The following is a 20,385-nucleotide window of genomic DNA, read 5'->3' as shown; positions in this document are numbered from 1 at the left end:
AATGTGATGGGTTTTATGTCATTGGAAGGGGAGGGAGAAGAAGGGAAGGTCTGGGATGGAGAGAGGGTGGAAGAGATTAAAGGACAAAAGATCTCCCTGAACAAAATGCAAAAAGAGTTGTAATGCTTCTATTAGTTAGACAAAGTATTTGTCCAGAGTGAGTGTAAATGCCAGAATAATGAATAGCTCTGAGAGCAAAAGCATGCAAAATAAGATTCAAACCAACACTTGGTTAAAAAAAGCACGAAGGGGGAGAGAGTTCATGATCTGAAATAGTTGAATTCAGTGTTGAGTCCAGAAGGCTGTGAGGTGTCTAATCGGGCGATGAGGTGGTGTTCCTCGAGCTTGTGTTGAGCTTCACTGGAACATGGTGACAGGCCGAGGACAGAAATATGAGCATGAGAGCAAGGTGATACATTAAAATGACAAGAAGCTGGAAGCTCACGGTCATGCTTGCGGATTGAGTGGAGGTGTTCCACAAAACAGTCACCCAATTTGCTGTTGGCTTCCCCAGTGCAGGAGACTGCATTGTGAGCAGCAAATATAGTTTACTAAATTGAGAGAATTATAAGTAAAGCACTCTCTGGAATCTGTTGGAATGTCGGATTTCGGATGCAAAGCAATGGGTGAATGATATTTAATTTCTCTAAATTACTGAATTACGAATCTCAGCCAGGATTTTGAGGTGCAGTATATATAGGTACCTCATAACTGCGAAGAAGAAAAATTTGGACACAGTTAACCTTGGAATGTTAAGTTTCTTCTGGTGCCTGACTTAGAGGCAATTGATAAAGACCTGGGGCATATTGCCTATTGGTTCACCCTTTTGACTACAATATTATTTTTGGGCAATGGACGTTTATATGCTTTTAAAACTATACTTGCAAGTGCTTTCAAACCAAGCTACCAAGAAATCTGCAAAGAGTTTGTTTGTACTGATGTGAAATGTACACTTTCCTTTTTTAGAACATGCCTAACTTAGTCAAGACCTTGCAGAGTTGGTGGAGGTTGGCATGAACCAATGATGAGTGAAACCCAGCTACTTGCAAGGATATTGCTGCAGTATAATATGCTGAAATATGAACTTACCTAATTTATGAGCCAGAAAAGATCAACTAGTTCACCAAACCTGCCCCAAGTCATGTTGGCTGAGCTATTGTGGTAAATGAGCAAAGGACAGTGCAACACAGGAACAGGCCCTTCAGCCCTCCAAGCCTGTGTTGATTGTGATGCCTGCCTAAACTAAAACCGTATGCACTTATGGAGTCTGTATCTTTCCATTCCATCCTAGACATGTATTCGTCTCGATGCCCCTTAAATGTCGCTATCGTACCTGCTCCCATTTCCCCGGGTAGTGTGTTCCAGACATTCACCACCCTCTATGTAAAAAAAAACTTGCCTCACACATCTCCTCTAAACTTTTCCCCATGCACCTTAAACCGATGTCCTCTGTTACTTGACTTTTCTGCCCTAGGAAAGAGCATCTGATCTGACCATCCACTCTGCCCATGCCACTCATAACCTTGTAAACCTCTGTCAGGTCATCCCTCAACCTCCATCGTTCCAAAGTGAACAAAGCAAGTTTATCCAACCTCTCCTCACAGCTAATACACGCCAGACCAGGCAACATCCTGGTGAACCTCTTCTGTACCCTCTCCAAAGCATCCACATCCTTCTGGTGGTGTGGCGACCAGAATTGTACACAATATTCCAAAGGAGGCTGAACTAAGGTTCTGTACAGCTGCAGCATGGCCTACCAATTTTTATACTCAATGCCCGACCGATGAAGGCAAGCATGCTGTATCCCTTCTTGACTACCTTATCCACCTGTATTGCCACTTTCAGTGATCGGTGGACATGTACGCCCAGATCTCTCTGCCTGTCAATACTCCTAAGGGTTCTACCATTTACTGTATAACTCCTACATGCATTGGACCTTCCAAAATGCATTAGCTCACATTGGTCTGGATTAAACTTCATTTGCCATTTCTCCGCCCAAGTCTCCAACTGACCTATATCTTGCTGTATCCTCTGGCAATCCTCTTCATTATCCACAACTCCACCAATTTTTGAGTCATCTATGAGCTTACCAATCAGGCCAGCTACATTTTCCTCCAAATCATTTATATATTACGAACAACAAAGATCCCAGAACTGATTTCTTAGAATCTTAGAATCCCTACAGCACAGAAAGAGGCCATTCGGCCCATCGAGTCTGCACCGACCACAATCCCACCCAGGCCCTACCCCCATATCCCCACAGATTTACCCACTAATCCCTCTAACCTATGCATCCCAGGACACTAAGGGCAATTTTAGCATGGCCAATCAACCTAACCCGCACATCTTTGGACTGTGGGAGGAAACCGGAGCACCCGGAGGAAACCCACGCAGACACGAGGAGAATGTGCAAACTCCACACAGACCGTGACCCAAGCCTGGAATCGAACCCAGGTCCCTGGAGCTGTGAAGCAGCAGTGCTAACCACTGTGCTACCGTGCCGCCCATTTCTGTGGAACACTGCTAGTCACAGCCTTCCATTCAGAAAGTCACCCCTCTACTGCTATCCTCTGTCTTCTATGCTCAAGACAGTTCTGTATCCATCTTGCCAGCTCTCCTCTGACCCTGTGTGACATCACCTTTTGTACCTGTCTACCATGAGGTACCTTGTCAAAAGCTTTACTGAAGTCCATGTGTACAACATCCATTGCCTTTCCCTCATCTATCATCTTCGTCACTTCCTCAAAGAACTCGATCAAGTTAGTGAGGCACGACCTCCCCTTCACAAAACCATGTTGTCTATCACCAATAAGTCCATTTGTTTCCAAATGTGAGTAAATCCTGTCCCTAAGAATCTTTTCCAATAATTTCCTTACCACTGACGTAAGGCTCACCAGCCTATAATTTCCTGGATTATCCCTGCTGCCCTTCTTATACAATGGAACATTGGCTATTCTCTAGTCCTCTGGAACTTCACCTGTGGCTAGTGAGGATACAAAGATTTCTGTCAAGGCCTAGCAAGGCCTAAAACATGCTACCGTGCAAAGGGACCTGGGGGTCCTTGTGCATGAGACGCAAAAGCCCAGTCTGCAGGTACAACAGGTGATCAAGAAGGCAAATGGGATGTTGGCCTATATTGCGAAGGGGATAGAATATAAAAGCAGGGATGTCTTGATGCACCTGTACAGGGCATTGGTGAGGCAGCAGCTGGAATACTGTGTGCAGTATTGGTCCCCTTATATGAGGAAGGATATATTGGCATTGGAGGGAGTGCAGAGAAGGTTCACCAGGTTGATACCGGAGATGAAGGGTTTGGATTATGAGGAGAGGCTGAGGAGATTGGGTTTGTACTCGTTGGAGTTTAGAAGGATGAGGGGGGATCTTATGGAGACTTATAAGATAATGCGGGGGCTGGATAGGGTGGAGGCGGAGAGATTCTTTCCACTTAGTAAGGAAGTTAAAACTAGAGGACACAGCCTCAAAATAAAGGGGGGTCGGTTTAAGACAGAGTTGAGGAGGAACTTCTTCTCCCAGAGGGTGGTGAATCTCTGGAATTCTCTGCCCGCTGAGGTGGTGGAGGCTACCTCGCTGAATATGTTTAAAGCGCGGATGGATGGATTCCTGATCGGTAAGGGAATTAAGGGTTATGGGGATCAGGCGGGTAAGTGGTACTGATCCACGTCAGATCAGCCATGATCTTATTGAATGGCGGGGCAGGCTCGAGGGGCTAGATGGCCTACTCCTGCTCCTATTTCTTATGTTCTTAATTTCCTCCCTTGCCTCCCTCCGTATTCTGGGGTAGATCCCATCAGGCCCTGGGGACTTATCTACTTTAATACTTTTTAAGACGCCCAATACCACCACCTTTTTGACTCAGAATATCTACACACCCTACCATAGGCTCCTTATCCATCCAGTCCCTCTCTTTGGTGAATACTGAGGCAAAGTATTCATTTAGTATCTCGCCCATTTCCTCTGGTTTCATGCATAGATTCCCTCCACTATCCTTGAGTGGACCAATCCTTTCCCTAGTTACCCTCTTGCTCTTTACATACGCCTTACAAATGCCTTAGGATTTTCCTTAATTGTGTTTGCTAAGGACTTTTCATGACCCCTTTTAGCCCTCCTAACTGCTCCTTAAGTTCCTTCCTCCTTTCTTTATATTCTTCAAGGGCTTCATCTGTCCTAAGCCTTTTAGACCTGATGAATGCATCCTTTTTCTTTTTGACAAGGCTCATAATATCCCTTGTTATCCAGGGTTCCTGATACTGCACACACTTATCCTTCACCTTCACTGGTAGGTGCTGGTGCTGAATTCCAATCAACTGACATTTGAAAGACTCCCACATGTTGGATGTTGATTTACCCTCAAACAGCCTCCCCCAAACTAAATCTCCAGATCTTGCCTAATGTTGTTGTAGTTAGTCTTCCCCAGTCAAGGATAGTGGAGGACCACTCTTGTCCTTAAAACATACGGAATTATGATCACCGTTCCCGAAATGCTCTCCTACTGAAACTTGGCTGGGCTCATTCCCCAATACCAGGTCTAATATGGCTCCTTCCCAAGTTGGGCTATTTACATACTGTTTCATTAGAAATGCTTTTCATTTTCTTTCTCCGCAGCCATGTAATTGTTTGGAGAGATGGAATAGAAAGGACAATATGGGGAAAATTAGTTCAGGCGGTTATAATGATTAGATATACTTAATACAAACATCATGGTTGTCTTCTACATGATGTAATCTCTGCTCCAGTTAAGAGGCAGTCCAGCTCCCTTTTGAAGGGCATGCAGAGAGTCAATGTCCACCCCACTAATTGGCAATGTATTTCAGCAGCTCACTACACTATTGTAAAAGAGGAACTGCTGAACCCCCAGTCTGTTCCTCCTTTTGCATAGTTTTAAATTGTCCTCCCCAATCAGTTCAGTTGAAATAGTCTAGATATAGGGTCACTATCTAGCTCTTTAATTATTTTATTCACCTTTCATAAGTTTCTGCTACTTGAGAATAAACAGATTAAGTTTGTTGAGCTTGTTTGAGTAGCTGAACTTAAATTTAGAAATAATTCTTGTAGCTCTCTTTTGGACCTTTCAAAGATGTTATGTTACCCCCATGTTGGGGGATGAAAACTGGGCCTAGTACTCTAGATGTGACCTGAGCAAAGATCTGTAGTGTTAAAAATGTGTCTTGTGGTTTATAACATGTGTTTCTACTAATACAACCCAATACCTTGTTAGCAATGTTTTCTCTACATTGATTGTGAATCTTTAGTGTCTTCTACACAATAACACCCTGTAAATCATACCTGTATTGTGTTGGCCTTGCTAACATCCATGACACCTCATTTGTGTAAATTAGTGTCAATGTGTGACCCATTTCCCTAACACATCTATATTTTTTGGATTTGATTGCAATCTTAACCGTTGGCCACATCTGTAAACTTGCCTGCCATACTCCTGATATCACCATCCAAGACATTATTAAAGAACGTGAAGAGTGATAGATTTGAGACCAATCCTTGGGGGTCACCATGAGTGACTGCTTTCCAATCTGAACCATATCCCTTAACAGCAACTTATTTGCTGCGTGGTTGAAGCCAATTCCTTCTCCTGCAGCATTTCAAATTACTACAGATACTACAAGATTCTATCTTATGAAGCAGCTTATCAAAGGCTTCCCGAAAGTCCAGATAGAAAAAGTCTACCTGATTTCCCTCGTACACTACTGTGATGACTTCAGCCAGGCTAATGAGGTTGGCTTGCCAGAGTATGAAGTTGTCCCTCAGTTAATTTGATTTTGTATAATTGGTTGGTATCTGAAAAGAAATACCTGATGAGTCCTAATTGATGGTTAAATCAGGGAGTCTCATGCTCCCTATTTAAAGCAGGTGTGTCAGACTCCCAGCCTGCATTCAGCAGTGAGCAACTGGAGAGCTGGCTGTGTACAGATGTATGGTGTGAAGAAAGAAAGAAAGTGACTTGGTGACGGGACTTTTGCTTTTGTGGAGTGTTCAACCTGAAGGAGGAAGGAAGAGCCATTGCCCCAAAACCTCCAGCCACTGGCACGTGCTCTCTTCTTGGGAGAGGAGAGGGAGAGAAAGAGAAAGAAAGGCCCAAAAAAGACCAGAGGCCTTGGGCCTGGAGGCTCAGGTTCCAGCCTTCATCTACAGGAGGAAGGACAACACCCAAAGGGGAGGAAATTACATCAAAGGACTGAGTTGTGGGGCTGGTGCCCCCATTCATCCGAGGTCTGTGCCTCAAAGGGAGGGGGGGGAAAAGAATACAGGAACATCGTTTTACAGAGGTGAGGGGTGAAAACAACTTGGACTTTATTGCTGGCCCAACAGGGCTGAAGAGGAGAAGTCCCCCCCCCCCACCCTCTGCTGCTGCTGCCCCAACACCGGCACCCCCCCCCCCTCCTTCCTCCTGACTGGGGCACCAGCCCTCCTCGGTGCCCTGTCCTTCGTCCTCCCACCTGCCCCTCCGTCCCCCTCTCTCTCCCTCTCTGATATCTGAGGAGAGAGTGCCTGAACCCTCACCCACCCCTCGTTCCCTCTCTGTCCCCCACTACCAGGGCAGAGACACCCCCCCCGCCCCCACACCCATACTCCCTTCCCTCTCTACCCCCCCCCCCCCCCCCCCTCTCTGTGCCTCACGTAAAGGACAGGGAGGCCCCTCACCCAACCCTCACTGCACCCCCCCACCCAACGGACATTTTAAGTCTCAATACGCCCTGCCGTGCATCTGAGCAGTCTCGGGGTGGGCGTAACACTAGTCATTAAATCATGGCGACCACGACACCGTCGCCGGTGGCAGGGCCCTCCAGGCCCACCTATGCAGGTGTGGCGGCGGCCAGAGCCCTCGCCGCTCCCAAGGCCCTGCCACCATTCAAATTGATCACTAAACAGCTTGGGGTAAAGTGCTACGCCCACCCCGACATGACCATCGAGGCGTGCGTTCGGGCAATGGCTGGGGTTGTCGGCCCCTCCGCCATTGTCGCAGCCTCAAAGATGTACGGCAAGGCCGTATTTTTTCTGAAGGCCGAGCGGGCGGTCCACCTCGCCCTGGAAAAGGGGCTCACGGTGGGCGGGACGTTCTTGGCGGTGGACCCCCTGGAGGCCACCGCCCATCGAGTGGTCATCTCGAACGTCCCGCCCTTCATCCCCGTGGAGCTCCTCCTCCCCCACCTCCATCTACTGGGGGAGGTCAGGTCCGAGGTGGCGCCAGTCCCGCTCGGTCTTCGTGACCAGGCCCTCCGGCACGTGTACTCCGTCCGGCGCCAGGTATATGTCCGCCTGGCCCGGGAGGAGTGCCTGGAAGGGGGCTTCAATGTCCCCTTCGATGGGGCTACTTACCGGGTCTTCTGGTCCGTGGACGGCGTGCGGTGCCATGCCTGCAAGGAGGCGGGGCATATTAAAAAGAACTGCCCCGTCTCCAAGGCGGCCGCCGACCCCCAATCCAAGGCGGCCGCAGCTGGCGCCGCAGCCCCCTCTCCCCCCAAGCAAGCACCACCTGGCCCCCCGCAAGGGGAGACCACGCCAGCAGCAGCCGCCACCTTGGCTGCCGGCGGGGAGGGAGTGGAGCCTCCGCGAGGCCAGAAGACCCCGAGAAAAGGGAAAGGGAAGAAAAAGGGGGGGAACGTGACCCCGACCCCCTCCACCCCAGTCACACCGGCTGCCGGCTCGGGGAACACATCCACCTCCGGCCCCCCTCCCAAACCATCTCCCGGGCCCGTGGGCGCCTCAGCGTCCTGTGCTGGGCCCGGCGTCGCGGGTGCGCGTGCTCCCGGGTCCGGGTGTGGGGGGGTACGCGACCCCGAGCCGGCACAGACACCATCGGGGGACGTGATGGGGAGAATAAAGGGGCGTGGCAAGGTTAAGAGGGGCGGGGTGCGGGCAGCGTCTCCCACCCACGGGCGCAACAACAAGAAGAGGCGCTGCCCCTCGGGAGCCGTGGGGTTCGAAGTTTGTGGGCCCCGCCCCCCGTTCATGTCATCGCCGGCCACGCCCCCACCTGATTTTACACCTTGTCCCCAGACCGGGGGCAAGAAGAAACTGAAAATAAAACACGTGCTGCTGCAGTCCCCCGGACGGGTCTCCCCGAGGTCGGGTGTGGGTGGGGCCTTCGTGGCTCCGTTCAGCCCGGTCGAATTCGACCCGTCCTTCTTTGACAGCTTGCCGGGGGACTGGAGCAGCACCCCAATTTTCGGGTCCCTGGGTGGCGGTGGCGAGGAATTTATCTCCCCCTCTCTGTCCCAACCTTTGATGCTGGGCACCCCCAACATGAATCCGGAGGGCTCTCCGGGCTTGGGTGGTGTCCAGGCGTTCGGGATGGGGGGGGGGGACGGAGCCGCCGCCGCCCACGGACCCACAAACCCAGGGTCGAGAGCCCGAGGGGAACTCCTCCTCCGCCGATCCTGGGGGTGGGATTGGGGGGGAGTCAGGACTAGTCGGCGGCTCCGTGCCGCACGCCGCACGCCCTGCGGCGGGGGACTCGGAGTCGAAGGGCGACGGCCCCGAGGAGGTAAGCTGCTCGGTGGTGGGCACGAGGATCGTTTCAGGGTCCACCTGTAGCGAGGCGGGGGACTCCCTCGTGCCCCACACCGAGTCGCCCCTCATTCCCTCTGGGGAACTCAGGGCTTTCATCGAGGACCATTCTGGTCGCCCTGACAGCGTCCGACTGGCCCTCGACCGATGGTCGGACCTGGCGCTGCTCGTCCGGTCCACGCGGGCCTGCTCCCAGGCCGCGTCGGACCTGACTGAAAGAGAGCGGCGTCGGGTACGGGAGTTCCTCGACGGCGGCTCCGTGCCGCACGCCGCACGCCCTGCGGCGGGGGACTCGGAGTCGAAGGGCGACGGCCCCGAGGAGGTAAGCTGCTCGGTGGTGGGCACGAGGATCGTTTCAGGGTCCACCTGTAGCGAGGCGGGGGACTCCCTCGTGCCCCACACCGAGTCGCCCCTCATCCCCTCTGGGGAACTCAGGGCTTTCATCGAGGACCATTCTGGTCGCCCTGACAGCGTCCGACTGGCCCTCGACCGATGGTCGGACCTGGCGCTGCTCGTCCGGTCCACGCGGGCCTGCTCCCAGGCCGCGTCGGACCTGACTGAAAGAGAGCGGCGTCGGGTACGGGAGTTCCTCGACGGGCTCGAGGGGGAGCGGACTGGCGCGTCTTGCGCCAGCGCCCCCCACGCACTTAGATAAGTGGTGACGGTGGCACAATGCTACTGACATGAAGGTAATTATAGCCAGCGTCAACGTCAACGGCAGCAGCGAGCCACTCCGCAGGTTCCAGAACTTCTCGGTCCTCCACGATGGGAAGTATGCGGTGTGCTTCCTGCAAGAAACCCGTACCATTCCGGGAGACGAAGCCCGATGGCTCCTGGAGTGGCGAGGGGGGGTCTACATGAGCCACCTCACTCTCGCTTCTAGCGGGGTGGCTATCTTGTTGGCCCCGACTTTTCAGCCGGAGATCTTGGGGGTCAAGGAGCCGGTGCCAGGCCGGTTGCTGCACTTGACGGTCCGTGTGGGGGGACGTGGTCATTCACTTGCTGAACGTCTACACCCCGGGCGCCGGACCGCAGCAAACGACTTTCTACGAGAAAGTGTCCGCTCACCTCGACACCATCGCTGGGGGCGAATGCATCATCCTCGGGGGGGATTTCAACTGCACCCTCGAGGCACGGGACCGCGCCGGCTTCTGGCAGCGCACCCCGGCGATGGTGAAGTTGCGGGACCTGCTCGGGACCCACGACTTGGTGGACGCCTGGAGACATCTCCATCCTGGCTCCAGAGCTTTCAGTTTCGTGAAGCCTGGAGGCGGAGCGTCCAGAATCGACCGCCTTTACATTTCGAGGGCGCACGTGTCCGGCGTGCCGTCGGCCTCCATACGGCAGGTGCCGTGCACGGACCACCACCTGGTGTGGGCGGAGTTTGCTCCGTCTCGCGTCCGGGGGGGGGTCCGCGTACTGGCACTTCAACAACACGCTGCTGGAGGACGAGCGCTTCCTGGACTCGTTCCGTCGATTCTGGGCCGGCTGGAGAAGGAAGCGGGGAGGCTTCCCCTCCTTGAGGCTATGGTGGGACGTGGGCAAGACTCACGTCCGGACCTTCTGTCAGGAGTACGCGAGGGGGTCGACGAGGAGGCGGAAATCCAGGCTCGAGGAGTTGGAGAAGGAGCTCTTCGACCTGGAGGCACGTCTCAGTCAGCCCGACGCGGACCCGGCCCTGCGGCTAGAGTACAGGGAGAAGAAGGGCGCGCTGCGGGACCTGCAACTGGTCGGGTCCCGCGGCGCGTACGTGAGGTCGCGGCTCCAGTTCCAGGTGGACCTGGACCGCGGCTCCCCCTTCTTCTACTCGCTGGAAAAAGGGCGGGCTAACCGTCAGCAGCTCCTTACGCTGCTGGCCGACGACGGTTCCCCCGTCTCGGATCCGGAGGGCATCCGGGCCATCGCCCGGGATTATTACACCTCCCTCTTCTCTCCGGATCCGTCCAGCGAGGATGCCCGCAGACTTCTGTGGGAGGACCTTCCGCAAGTCAGCCCGGAGGGCGTCGGCAGGCTCGAGGCCCCCATCGCCGTGGCCGAGCTGACCGGCGCCCTCAATGGCCTCGGTCGGGGCAAGGCCCCGGGGCTGGACGGGCTGACGGTAGAGTTCTTCAGGGCGTTCTGGGACGTCCTGGGGGGCGACTACGCGGGGGTCCTGGAGGAGAGCAACGCCACCGGGGAGATGCCCCTTTCGTGGCGCAGGGCCGTCATTGCCCTGCTGCCAAAGAAGGGGGATCTCCGGTGCCTTAAAAACTGGCGCCCGGTCTCCCTCCTCAGCACGGATTATAAAATCTTTGCCAGGGCTTTGGCTTCACGCCTTGGGTCCGTGCTGGACCACATGATCCACCCCGACCAGTCCTACACGGTCCCGGGCCGATCGATTCACGATAACCTCCATCTGGTCCGGGACCTGATCCACCATTCCCAGAGGGCTGGTCTGTCGAGCGCCTTCTTGTCCTTAGATCAGGAGAAGGCGTTCGACAGGGTGGAGCACGAGTATTTGCTCGGGACTCTGCGGGCATTCGGGTTCGGGATGCAGTTTGTCGCCCGGATCCGATTACTCTACTCTGCCGCAGAGTGTCTGATTAAGGTTAACGGGTCCCTGACGGCGCCCCTTCGCTTTGGGAGAGGAGTACGGCAGGGCTGCCCCTTGTCCGGCCAACTTTATTCTGTATGCGTGGAGCCGTTCCTGCGCCTCTTGCGGAGGAGGTTGTCGGGTTTGACCCTGCGCGGCCCGGACGTAGGGGTGGTCCTGTCTGCTTACGCCGACGACGTGCTCCTCGTGTTCACGGACCCGGCTGACCTGCGGAGGATGCGAGAATGCCAGGCGGTGTACTCCGCCGCGTCCTCCGCCAGGATCAACTGGGCCAAGTGCTCCGGACTCCTGGTCGGTCCGTGGGAGACGGACCCCCTTCCGGAGGAGCTCAGGCCTTTCACCTGGAGCAGGACCAACCTCCTCTACCTGGGGGTCCATCTCTGCCCAGCCGAGGAATCCTGGCCGGCGAACTGGCGGGAGTTGGAGGCCAAAGTCTCCGCCCGCCTGGGTCGCTGGACAGGACTGCTCCGAGTGCTGTCCTACAGGGCGCGAGTTCTCGTCATAAACCAGCTGGTCGCCTCCATGCTGTGGTACCGGCTGGTCACTTTGACCCCTCCCCCTGGCTTTGTCACCGATATGCAGAAAGCCCTCGTGCGGTTTTTCTGGGACAACCGACTGCACTGGGTCGCTGCCGAGGTGCTGCATCTCCCGATTGAGGAGGGCGGACAAGGTCTGGTGTGCCTCCGCACGCAGCTAGCGACCTTCCGCCTCCAGACCCTGCAGCGATACCTTTACGTCGAGCCTCCTCCACGATGGCGTGCGATGGCGACGTATTTTTTCCGCCACTTGCACGGCCTCAATTACGACGTGCAGCTCCTGCACATCAACCTGGGGCGTATTCCCACCTCCCTGCGGGAGTTGCCCGTCTTTTACCAGGACCTCCTCACGGTCTGGAACACGGTCGCCTCGCGACGCAGCTCTCCCCCGTCAGGAGTAGCGGCTCTCGTGCGAGAGCCGCTGCTCAGGAATCCGCACCTCCAGCCTTACGACTTCAGGTGGCTGGCGGAGAGGAGGGCCGTGGACGCCGGGGTGACCAGGATCGGGGACGTGCTGGATGGCGGAGGAGCGGGCTGGATGAGCCCCGACGTGCTGGCTGAGCGCGCGGGGGTGACCGTCTGGCGCGCGGCCAAAGCCATCCGAGACCTTAGGACGGTCGTGCTCGGCCCCGAGTGCGCACGCGGTCTAGAGGCGGCGCAGGCGTGCGGTGGGATCCCGCCCGAGCGTTCCCCTGCTCGGACGGAATTTCACATTGGCCCGAAGCCTAGACCTCCCCCCCCGGGTCAGGTGCCCCACTGCGTGTGCCGCCTCGCGGAAATGCCCTCCGTGCCCTTTTCCACCGCGCGGAGGCGTTTCCTGTACGGCCTGCTGCTGCACACCTTCCACTACCGCGTCCTCGCCTGTCGCCCGGATACACCTTGGCGGGCCTTGTTGCCGCCGGGCGGCGGAGGTCCCCAGTGGAGGTCCCTCTACGGAGGGATCTCCCCCAATTATCTCGGGGACCTGGGGTGGAGGGTGCTGCACGCAGCAGTGCCGTACAACCGTAGGTTTTTCCGGTACACGGGCTCCCGAGACTGCCCTTTCTGTGGCCTCGTGGAGTCCGTGGACCATGTCTACGTTCTGTGTTTTAGGCTGCACACCCTTTTTGGTTTCCTCAAACACCTTTTACTGATGTTTTGTTTGCACTTCAGTCCCACGCTCCTGATCTACGGGCACCTGGTGCGGAGAGGGGCGGGTCGGGATGCCGACCTCCTCGTGAACCTGCTCCTGGGCCTGGCGAGACGCGCCATCAATAGGTCCAGGCAGCGGGCGATCGACGGGGCCGTCCATCCCGACTGTCTGCCCCTCTACCGCGGCTACATTCGCGGCCAGGTGTCTCTGGAGAGGGAGCATGCGGTGTCCACGGGCGCGGTTGACGCCTTCCGCGACCGCTGGGCGCCGCAGGGGCTGGGGTGTGTTATCGACCCCGATAATCACCTTTTGGTTTGACGTTTTAAGTTTCCTTTCGACTTTGATTTTGGTTCGGGCTGTTCCCCCTTCCTTTTGGGGAGCCGCCCCTTTTACTTTGTCCCTAAGTTAATTTGAGTTCGTTTACTTGATTGGTGCCGAAAAAGCTACCTGATGAGTCCTAATTGATGGTTAAATCAGGGAGTCTCATGCTCCCTATTTAAAGCAGGTGTGTCAGACTCCCAGCCTGCATTCAGCAGGGAGCAACTGGAGAGCTGGCTGTGTACAGATGTATGGTGTAAATAAAGTAACTTGGTGACGGAACTTTCACCTCCGTGGAGTTATTACAACTACCCTAGTGCCTTACTCAAAAGCTATCAAATTTGTGAGGCCTGACCTACTTTACCAGGGCTGTGCTGTGCATTTCTAATGGACCCTTCCCTTTCTCAATTATCATAAAAGGCCCTTCTCACACCTTCCTAATGATGAATGCCAAGCTGATAGACACGTAGTTCTCTGGCTTTGATTTGCCCTTTATTTTGAAAGTGGAACTGCATGTGTTAGCCTCCACTGTAACAGAACTATATCTGTCTATTGAACTATTGAAGATGCATTGCAAAGGAATCATGGAGTACCTCCTCATCCCTTTAATTATTCTTGAATGAATAATTATTATAATAATTATCTGGACCTGAAGCCCTGTAAATTTTACACAGACAGCCAACAGAGAGCCGATGGGAAATAACCTAACGGTTTTTTACCTTTTGGGGAATTGGCTGTTGAAAGGATCCCAACTGATGGATCTTTCTTTAGTTTGTCCATAGGAATTCTTACCTTTATCCGAAGAAACATTGCTTCATGGACATTGATATTTTTATGCTCATAGTAAAGGAGGAGGCCATATAGCCTGTCAAGCCTGTGCCAGCTTTCTGTGAGAGAAATGATTTAGTACCACTCCACTGCCTTTTTGCTGTAGTTCTGTAGAGGAGACTTTATTGTAGGTATTAGGAAAATATTTTTAAAATGTGGGAAACTGTGGAAGGCAGTTTTAAGCCTAATTTTCAGAATGTTTTGACTACATGGTAATTGAGGATATCGTCAAAGGGGTAACTTTTTTAAAAATGTGATTTTGCTAAGGACTTATAGAAAAATCATTTGTAATTGTTAATTGTGCTTCTTCTGTTTATTTTCATTATTGCAGGATTCTCAGGAGAAGAATTGACTTGGCTCCAGAACAGCAGCAGTAATCCTCATATAAGCCAGTCCCAGTTTTCATCGGTGCGCCTTTATGTAACTGATCTTGACCAGTTTGTACATCATTGGGCCTTGACTGAGGTAACTCAATACACTTTGCAAGGAGCACAAATACTAATGATAGGCAGCACAGCCTGAACTTTATGATATCCCTTCATATCAGCAAAGGATTTGTGATTTAGGCATAACACTACTTTTAATAAGCTTTCAGAATTGCATTCTTAAATGTCTATGTTTTTTGCAAGTTTTGAAGTGTAATATTTCATCGGAGTCTTATGTGGATACCTTCTACGTAGTTAAGAGTACACTCCTGAACTGTACTTGATCTCACAGATCTTAGTGTAAAAAGAAAATCCAGGTTTTCCTGGAAAAGGTGCATAAATGAATTCATTTTTAAAACATTTTTTGAATAAATGCGATCAATTCATGAAGAATATTTATTAACTTAAAGGAAAAGCACACGACAAGAAGGACTATAATACACTTCAACAGTGCACTTCACTACACTGATGGCTATACACACACAATATCCCTTTGTTCCCAACTACCTATATGTCCTGAACTCTGAGACATCCTTTTTCCCAAATAACATCCAATATGATATAACACTGAGCTAAATCCAGCAGCCAGTTACCACGCACAGGTTATTTGTCCACCTTCAGTTTCAGCAAAGATGTAATCTTTGTTTGAGTTTTGGGATTTTAACCAGCCGCCTTAATAACTCGTTTTTGGGGGGGACACTATTTCCTGCAGCTGGGTGTGGCTGTGATGGTAGCTGCTTCTACTGTGTGTCTTTCTCCACATATCGTGCTGTGGATATATTTCCATTTGATGTTATCTACTTTGAAGTCACCTCTTCTACACCCCATTGTTCTCCCCTAGTCATGTACGTAAACGTTTGCTTTTTTCACTGGTATACTAATTTGCATATCAAAACACCCCTTCAGACAGCTGCACTTATCAATTTCAATTTTTATTTTATCACACTTTCATCTTTTAATCTTAATTTTCCCCAATTCTTAATGTCAAATTGCAGAATGATAAAATTATAACTTGTAATTATAAAATTACAGAAATACACATCCCTAGATAATTTCCCAATTTTGTTCATTGGATAAACATTTTATTGGCAGTTTAATGAATCTGTGAAATTTGTATCTTGGTGTTGACATTCATAGTTTAATGCACAGTGTGTTAGCAACCTCTATATACCATTTTAAAAATCTGAAAAAACTGCAATGCTTCTAGTTTTAATTGTAGGTAAACTCAGAATTTTTTTTACCAAACTCTTAAATTTCCCCTGTGATAATATAGTAATTGGAGGGACCATAAAAACAAATCTTCACTACTCAGCCTGACAAATGTGTGCTAGTTTTTGAAGGAACTTTCGAATTTGATCCTATCCATGTCATAGAGGTTTACAGCATGGAAACAGGCTCTTCGGCCCAACTTGTCCACGCTGCCCCTTTTTAAAAAAAAACCCTCAGCTAATCCCAATTGCCTACATTTGGCCCATATCCCTCTATACCCATCATACCCATGTAACTATCTAAATGCTTTTTAAAAGACAAAATGTACCTGCCTCTACTACTACCTCTGGCAGCTTGTTCCAGACACTCACCACCCTGAGTGTGAAAAAATTGCCCCTCTGGACACTTTTGTCTCTCTCCCTTCTCATCTTAAACCTATGCCCTCTAGTTTTAGACTCCCCTACCTTTGGGAAAAGATATTGACCATCTAGCTGATCTGTACCTCTCATTTTATAGACCTCTATAAGATCACCCCTCAGCCTCCTATGCTCCAGAGAAAAAAGTCCCAGTCTATCCAGCCTTTCCTTATAACTCAATCCATCAAGTCCCGGTAGCATCCTAGTAAATCTTTTCTGCACTCTTTCTAGTTTAATAATATTCTTTCTATAATAGGGTGACCAGAATTGCACACAGTATTCCAAGTGTGGCCTTACCAATGCCTTGTACAACTTCAACAAGACATTCCAACTCCTGAATTCGATGTTCTGACCGATGAAACCAAGCATGCCGAATGCCTTCTTCATTCTGTTAGGCCTTCCCTTTGCCCGAAAGAGAACAATCCCAGCTTCTCTAATCTCCCCCTGTTTACTAATTTGCCACATTTTGTACCATTTGCAATCTTCAGAATGGTACTCTCGCCCAATTCCAAGTTATTTAGATAAAACAAAGAAAGCAGTGCACCAACTCCTAATCTCAGGGGATTCCACTGCATGCTGCTCTACAGTCAGAAAACATCTGTTCACCAGAACTCTGTCTCATATCCCTTAACCAATTTTGTACCTAAGTTGACTCCAGTTAATATGACATGAATTGCCTTTAATAAGGATGTGCAAGTTATCCCTGATTAACGCATGCTTTTATATGATGGAATAGAATTTGTAATTGGCAATTGCTTCCAGTACTTAACCTTCCATCCCTTGTTCTGAATATGGATGTGACGTAGGCATTCAATCCTTTGGCAGTACTGGGCAGCATGGACAAGTTGGGCCGAAGGGCCTGTTTCCATGCTGTAGACCTCTAATTGGCTCTATAATTTGTTTAACCATCCTTACACTTTTAATATGTTTATAAAATTATATTTGGGTTCCTTTATATGTTACCAGCTAATTTTTCCACATACTATCTCTCTATCCTTGTATCCTTTTTTGATTTCCTCCTGTAGTGTCTGTGCATTCTGCTTGGCTTTTGATTGTTTTCTATGCCTGACATTTATCATAAACCTGCCATTTTATTTTCACTTTTATTTCCTATGTTGCACAGAGCTCTGGCTTTGGATCCTCCACCTTTTCTTTTTTAATGGAAATATGGTTGGTTTAAACTCAAACTCTCTCTGCCTTGAAGACCTGCATTGATGATTTGCTGTTTTTCTCGCCACTCTACTTTTTCCAATTTATCTGTACTGGATCCCTTAAATTACTGAACTGGGCTCTCACTTCCAGTCAGCTATTTGCATGTTTTTTTTTGTCCTTTCCATAATGATTTTAAACCTAATCACTATGACTCATTTATTCCCCATCCTTAGTTGCCCTTCAGAAAGAGGTGGTGAGCTGTCTTCTTGAACCACTGCAGTCCTTGAGGTGTAGGTACGCCATAGTGCCTTTGGGGAGGGATTTCCAGGATTTTGACCCAGCGCCAGTGAAGGAACAGCGATACATTTCCAAGTCAGAATGGTGAATGACTTGGAGGGGAACTGCCAGGTCATGGTGTTCCCAGATATCTGCTGCTCTTGCCCTCCTAATAGTTGTGAATTTTAAAATGCTGCCTAAAGAACTTTGAGTTTCTGTAGTGCAGCTTGTGATGGTACACGGCTGCCACTGTTTGTTGGTGGTGGTGAGATTGAATGTTTGTTTAAGGGGTAGCAGTCAAGCGGGCTGCTTTGACCTGGATGGTGTCAAGCTTCTTGAGTGTTATTGGAACTGCACTCCTCCATCCAGGCAAATGGAGCGTATTCTACTACACCCCTGACTTGTCTTGTAAAAGGTGGACAGGCTCTGGGGAGTCAGGAGGTGAGTTGCTCGCCACGGGATTCCTAGTCTTTGACTCTGGTAGCCATAGTATTTATATGGTTGGTCCAATTTAGTTTCTGGTCAATGGTAAACCCCAGGATGTTGTTTGTGGGGGATTTAGTGATGTTAATGCCATTGAATGTCAAGACGCGATGGTTACATTCTCTCTCGTTGGAGATGGTCATTGTCTGGTACTAGTGTGGCGCGAATGTTACTTGCCACTTGTCAAACCAAACCTGAATATTGTCCAGTTCTTGCTGCATTTGGACATGAACTGCTTCAATATCTGAGGAGTTGCGAATGGCGTTGAACATTGTGCAGTCATCAGCGAACATCCCCACTTACCTTATGATGGAAGGAATGGCATTGATGAAGCAACTGAAGGTGGTTGGGCATAAGGGATTATGTTTGGAGTAAAGAAATTCCATCAATTCCCGTATGGAACTAGTTCACACTGTAGATGGACCATTGTCCATTAACTACCGTTTTTGAACCATACATGGGAATTCATCATTGGCAACAAGTAGAATGCAAAGATTTCTATTGTCTGTACATACCTATATCATCAGGCATTGACAATCAATTCTACATTGTGATGCAGTTGGACTACCATGATTGCCACTACCAAGTAGTTGGTCAAATAGCAGTTTGTCAAACTACTCAAGCAGAAATATCTTTTATTTTGAACAGGTAGACGGTACACCAATCACTTCTGGATACGTGATCTGATACTCTCAGAAGTGATGGATATAGTATTACGAGGAAGACTTCAGAACTAACACCTAACTTGAAACCATACTCCTCGAGAAGATTTGAGCTGTCAGTACAGTCAGGATGTCTTCTTTGGGGCTTAGAGTAATCATTCCACCACCATTGAGAAGATGAATGTTAGACAAGTTACACAAGGGTGATTTTAGAACTGTATGCATGAAGGAAATAGGTAGCTGTTAATTCTGGTGACCTAGATTGGACATGGAAATTGAAGAGGAAGCTGGAACGTGTTCTTAATGTATGAAGGTAAGCACTGCTGCATCTATGAGAATGGCCAGAAGAGGCTTGGCAGCAAGTGCATGTAGTCTTTGCAGGACCTTTTGAAGGACACATATTCTTAGTAACGGTTGATGCTTATTCAGAGTGGCCAGAAGATGCTCTAATGAAATCTACTTGATCAGAAAAGACTATCAAGAGGCATGGAGAAAGTCTTCAGTCGGTTTGAGCTCCTGGACAATTGGTAAGTGACAACAGACCTCTATTTGTCTCCCAAGAACTTGAAAGTTTCTTGTAAGAGAATGGTATTCAACATCTTAGGTCTTCACCATACTATCCTACTATGATGAAACTAGCAAAACATTTTGTCCAAACCATGAAACATACATTGAGAGCAACCAGGGAACAAGGTTCACTGATCAAACATCTTAGCCAATTCCTACTAGTGTATAGTCATACCATTGATTCTATGACCAAAGCCTCTCCTGCATTATTAATAATGAAGAGACAACACGTTTGGCATTTGCCTTGTTGAAACCTCTGAAGACGAAATAAATCGTACAGCGGCAACAAGGACAGATGGAATGGAAGGAAAGCAAAGGAAACGATCGTGCCTTCTGCCAAGGAGTTTTAGCTGGGAATTACTCCACAGCAGAGAAATGGGTTCCTGCCTTGATTCTTGCACAGAATGGACCTGTTATATACCATCCAAAGCAGAGATGATGTCATCTGGAGGAGGCATGCAGGCCAGTTGTTGGCGGGGAGAACCGATCCACCAAAAATGCAATCAAGATTCAACTGTACCTGAACCTTCCTGCAACCCTGACATCAACAGACACTGTTGAGGAAAGCAGCACCTCGTCGGTAGACCAAACATCGAGTCAACCTCTAGTTACGATGTTGACACCTGTCAAGCCAACCACTGATGCCAAGATGAAAACACCAGAGATTACAACCAATGCAAAGGAGAAAAAGAGGTTCGCCGTCAACCATTCTGAGAGCGACGACCTCCAGACCACCTGACTTGCTGATTATTGTTCATGTTGCACTTGTTTATGTATTAATATTAATTTGTGGTAGCTGTACTAAGCACTGTGTATTAATACATTCATGTGTTCACTGGAAGTGATGTCACAGGTCACTAGCATGGGAAACTGCCAGAGCGAAGCAGCCATGTAGTGAACACCATCCTGTAAATAAAGTTCTGCTATTTTTAACCCTTTGTGCTTTTAGCGTCAATTCTCCAATATACAACAGTTGGGTTTCATCCATTTACATATCTTTGTGATAGATATGTTTTCCGTTTATAGATATTCTTTGGAATTGCACTCCACAGCTGAGAAGTATGCAAGTCCGTTGTGCGTAAGGGCAGACGTTAATCCAACAGGAAAGATCTGTTGTCTGTTAATGCCTTCTTAATGAAATGTCAGTAAAGGTCATTTGCATTTTAATCTCTTTTCCAGACATGCAAGCTAGCTCCCAGGGCCTTATGTAGTTCCACGTATGTTGATGGAAATCTGATAAAAGT

General features: G+C 49.9%; 1 protein-coding gene across 4 annotated transcripts in view; it reads left to right on the top strand.

Moving 5' to 3' along the window:
• tex10 (testis expressed 10) overlaps positions 1-20,385 on the top strand; it is a 115,490-nt gene that overhangs the window by 65,120 nt on the left and 29,985 nt on the right. For all 4 annotated transcript variants that reach the window (XM_078237272.1, XM_078237279.1, XM_078237255.1 and 1 more), the window contains exon 11: positions 14,283-14,416. In XM_078237272.1, the coding sequence (XP_078093398.1) occupies positions 14,283-14,416 (134 nt within the window). The remainder of the gene's footprint in view (positions 1-14,282; positions 14,417-20,385) is intronic.

This window comes from Mustelus asterias, chromosome 2 (assembly GCF_964213995.1).
Source record: "Mustelus asterias chromosome 2, sMusAst1.hap1.1, whole genome shotgun sequence".
Lineage (NCBI taxonomy): Eukaryota > Metazoa > Chordata > Chondrichthyes > Carcharhiniformes > Triakidae > Mustelus > Mustelus asterias.
Note: the sequence above shows the minus strand (reverse complement) of the source record. Positions and strands in the feature narration are given on the sequence as shown.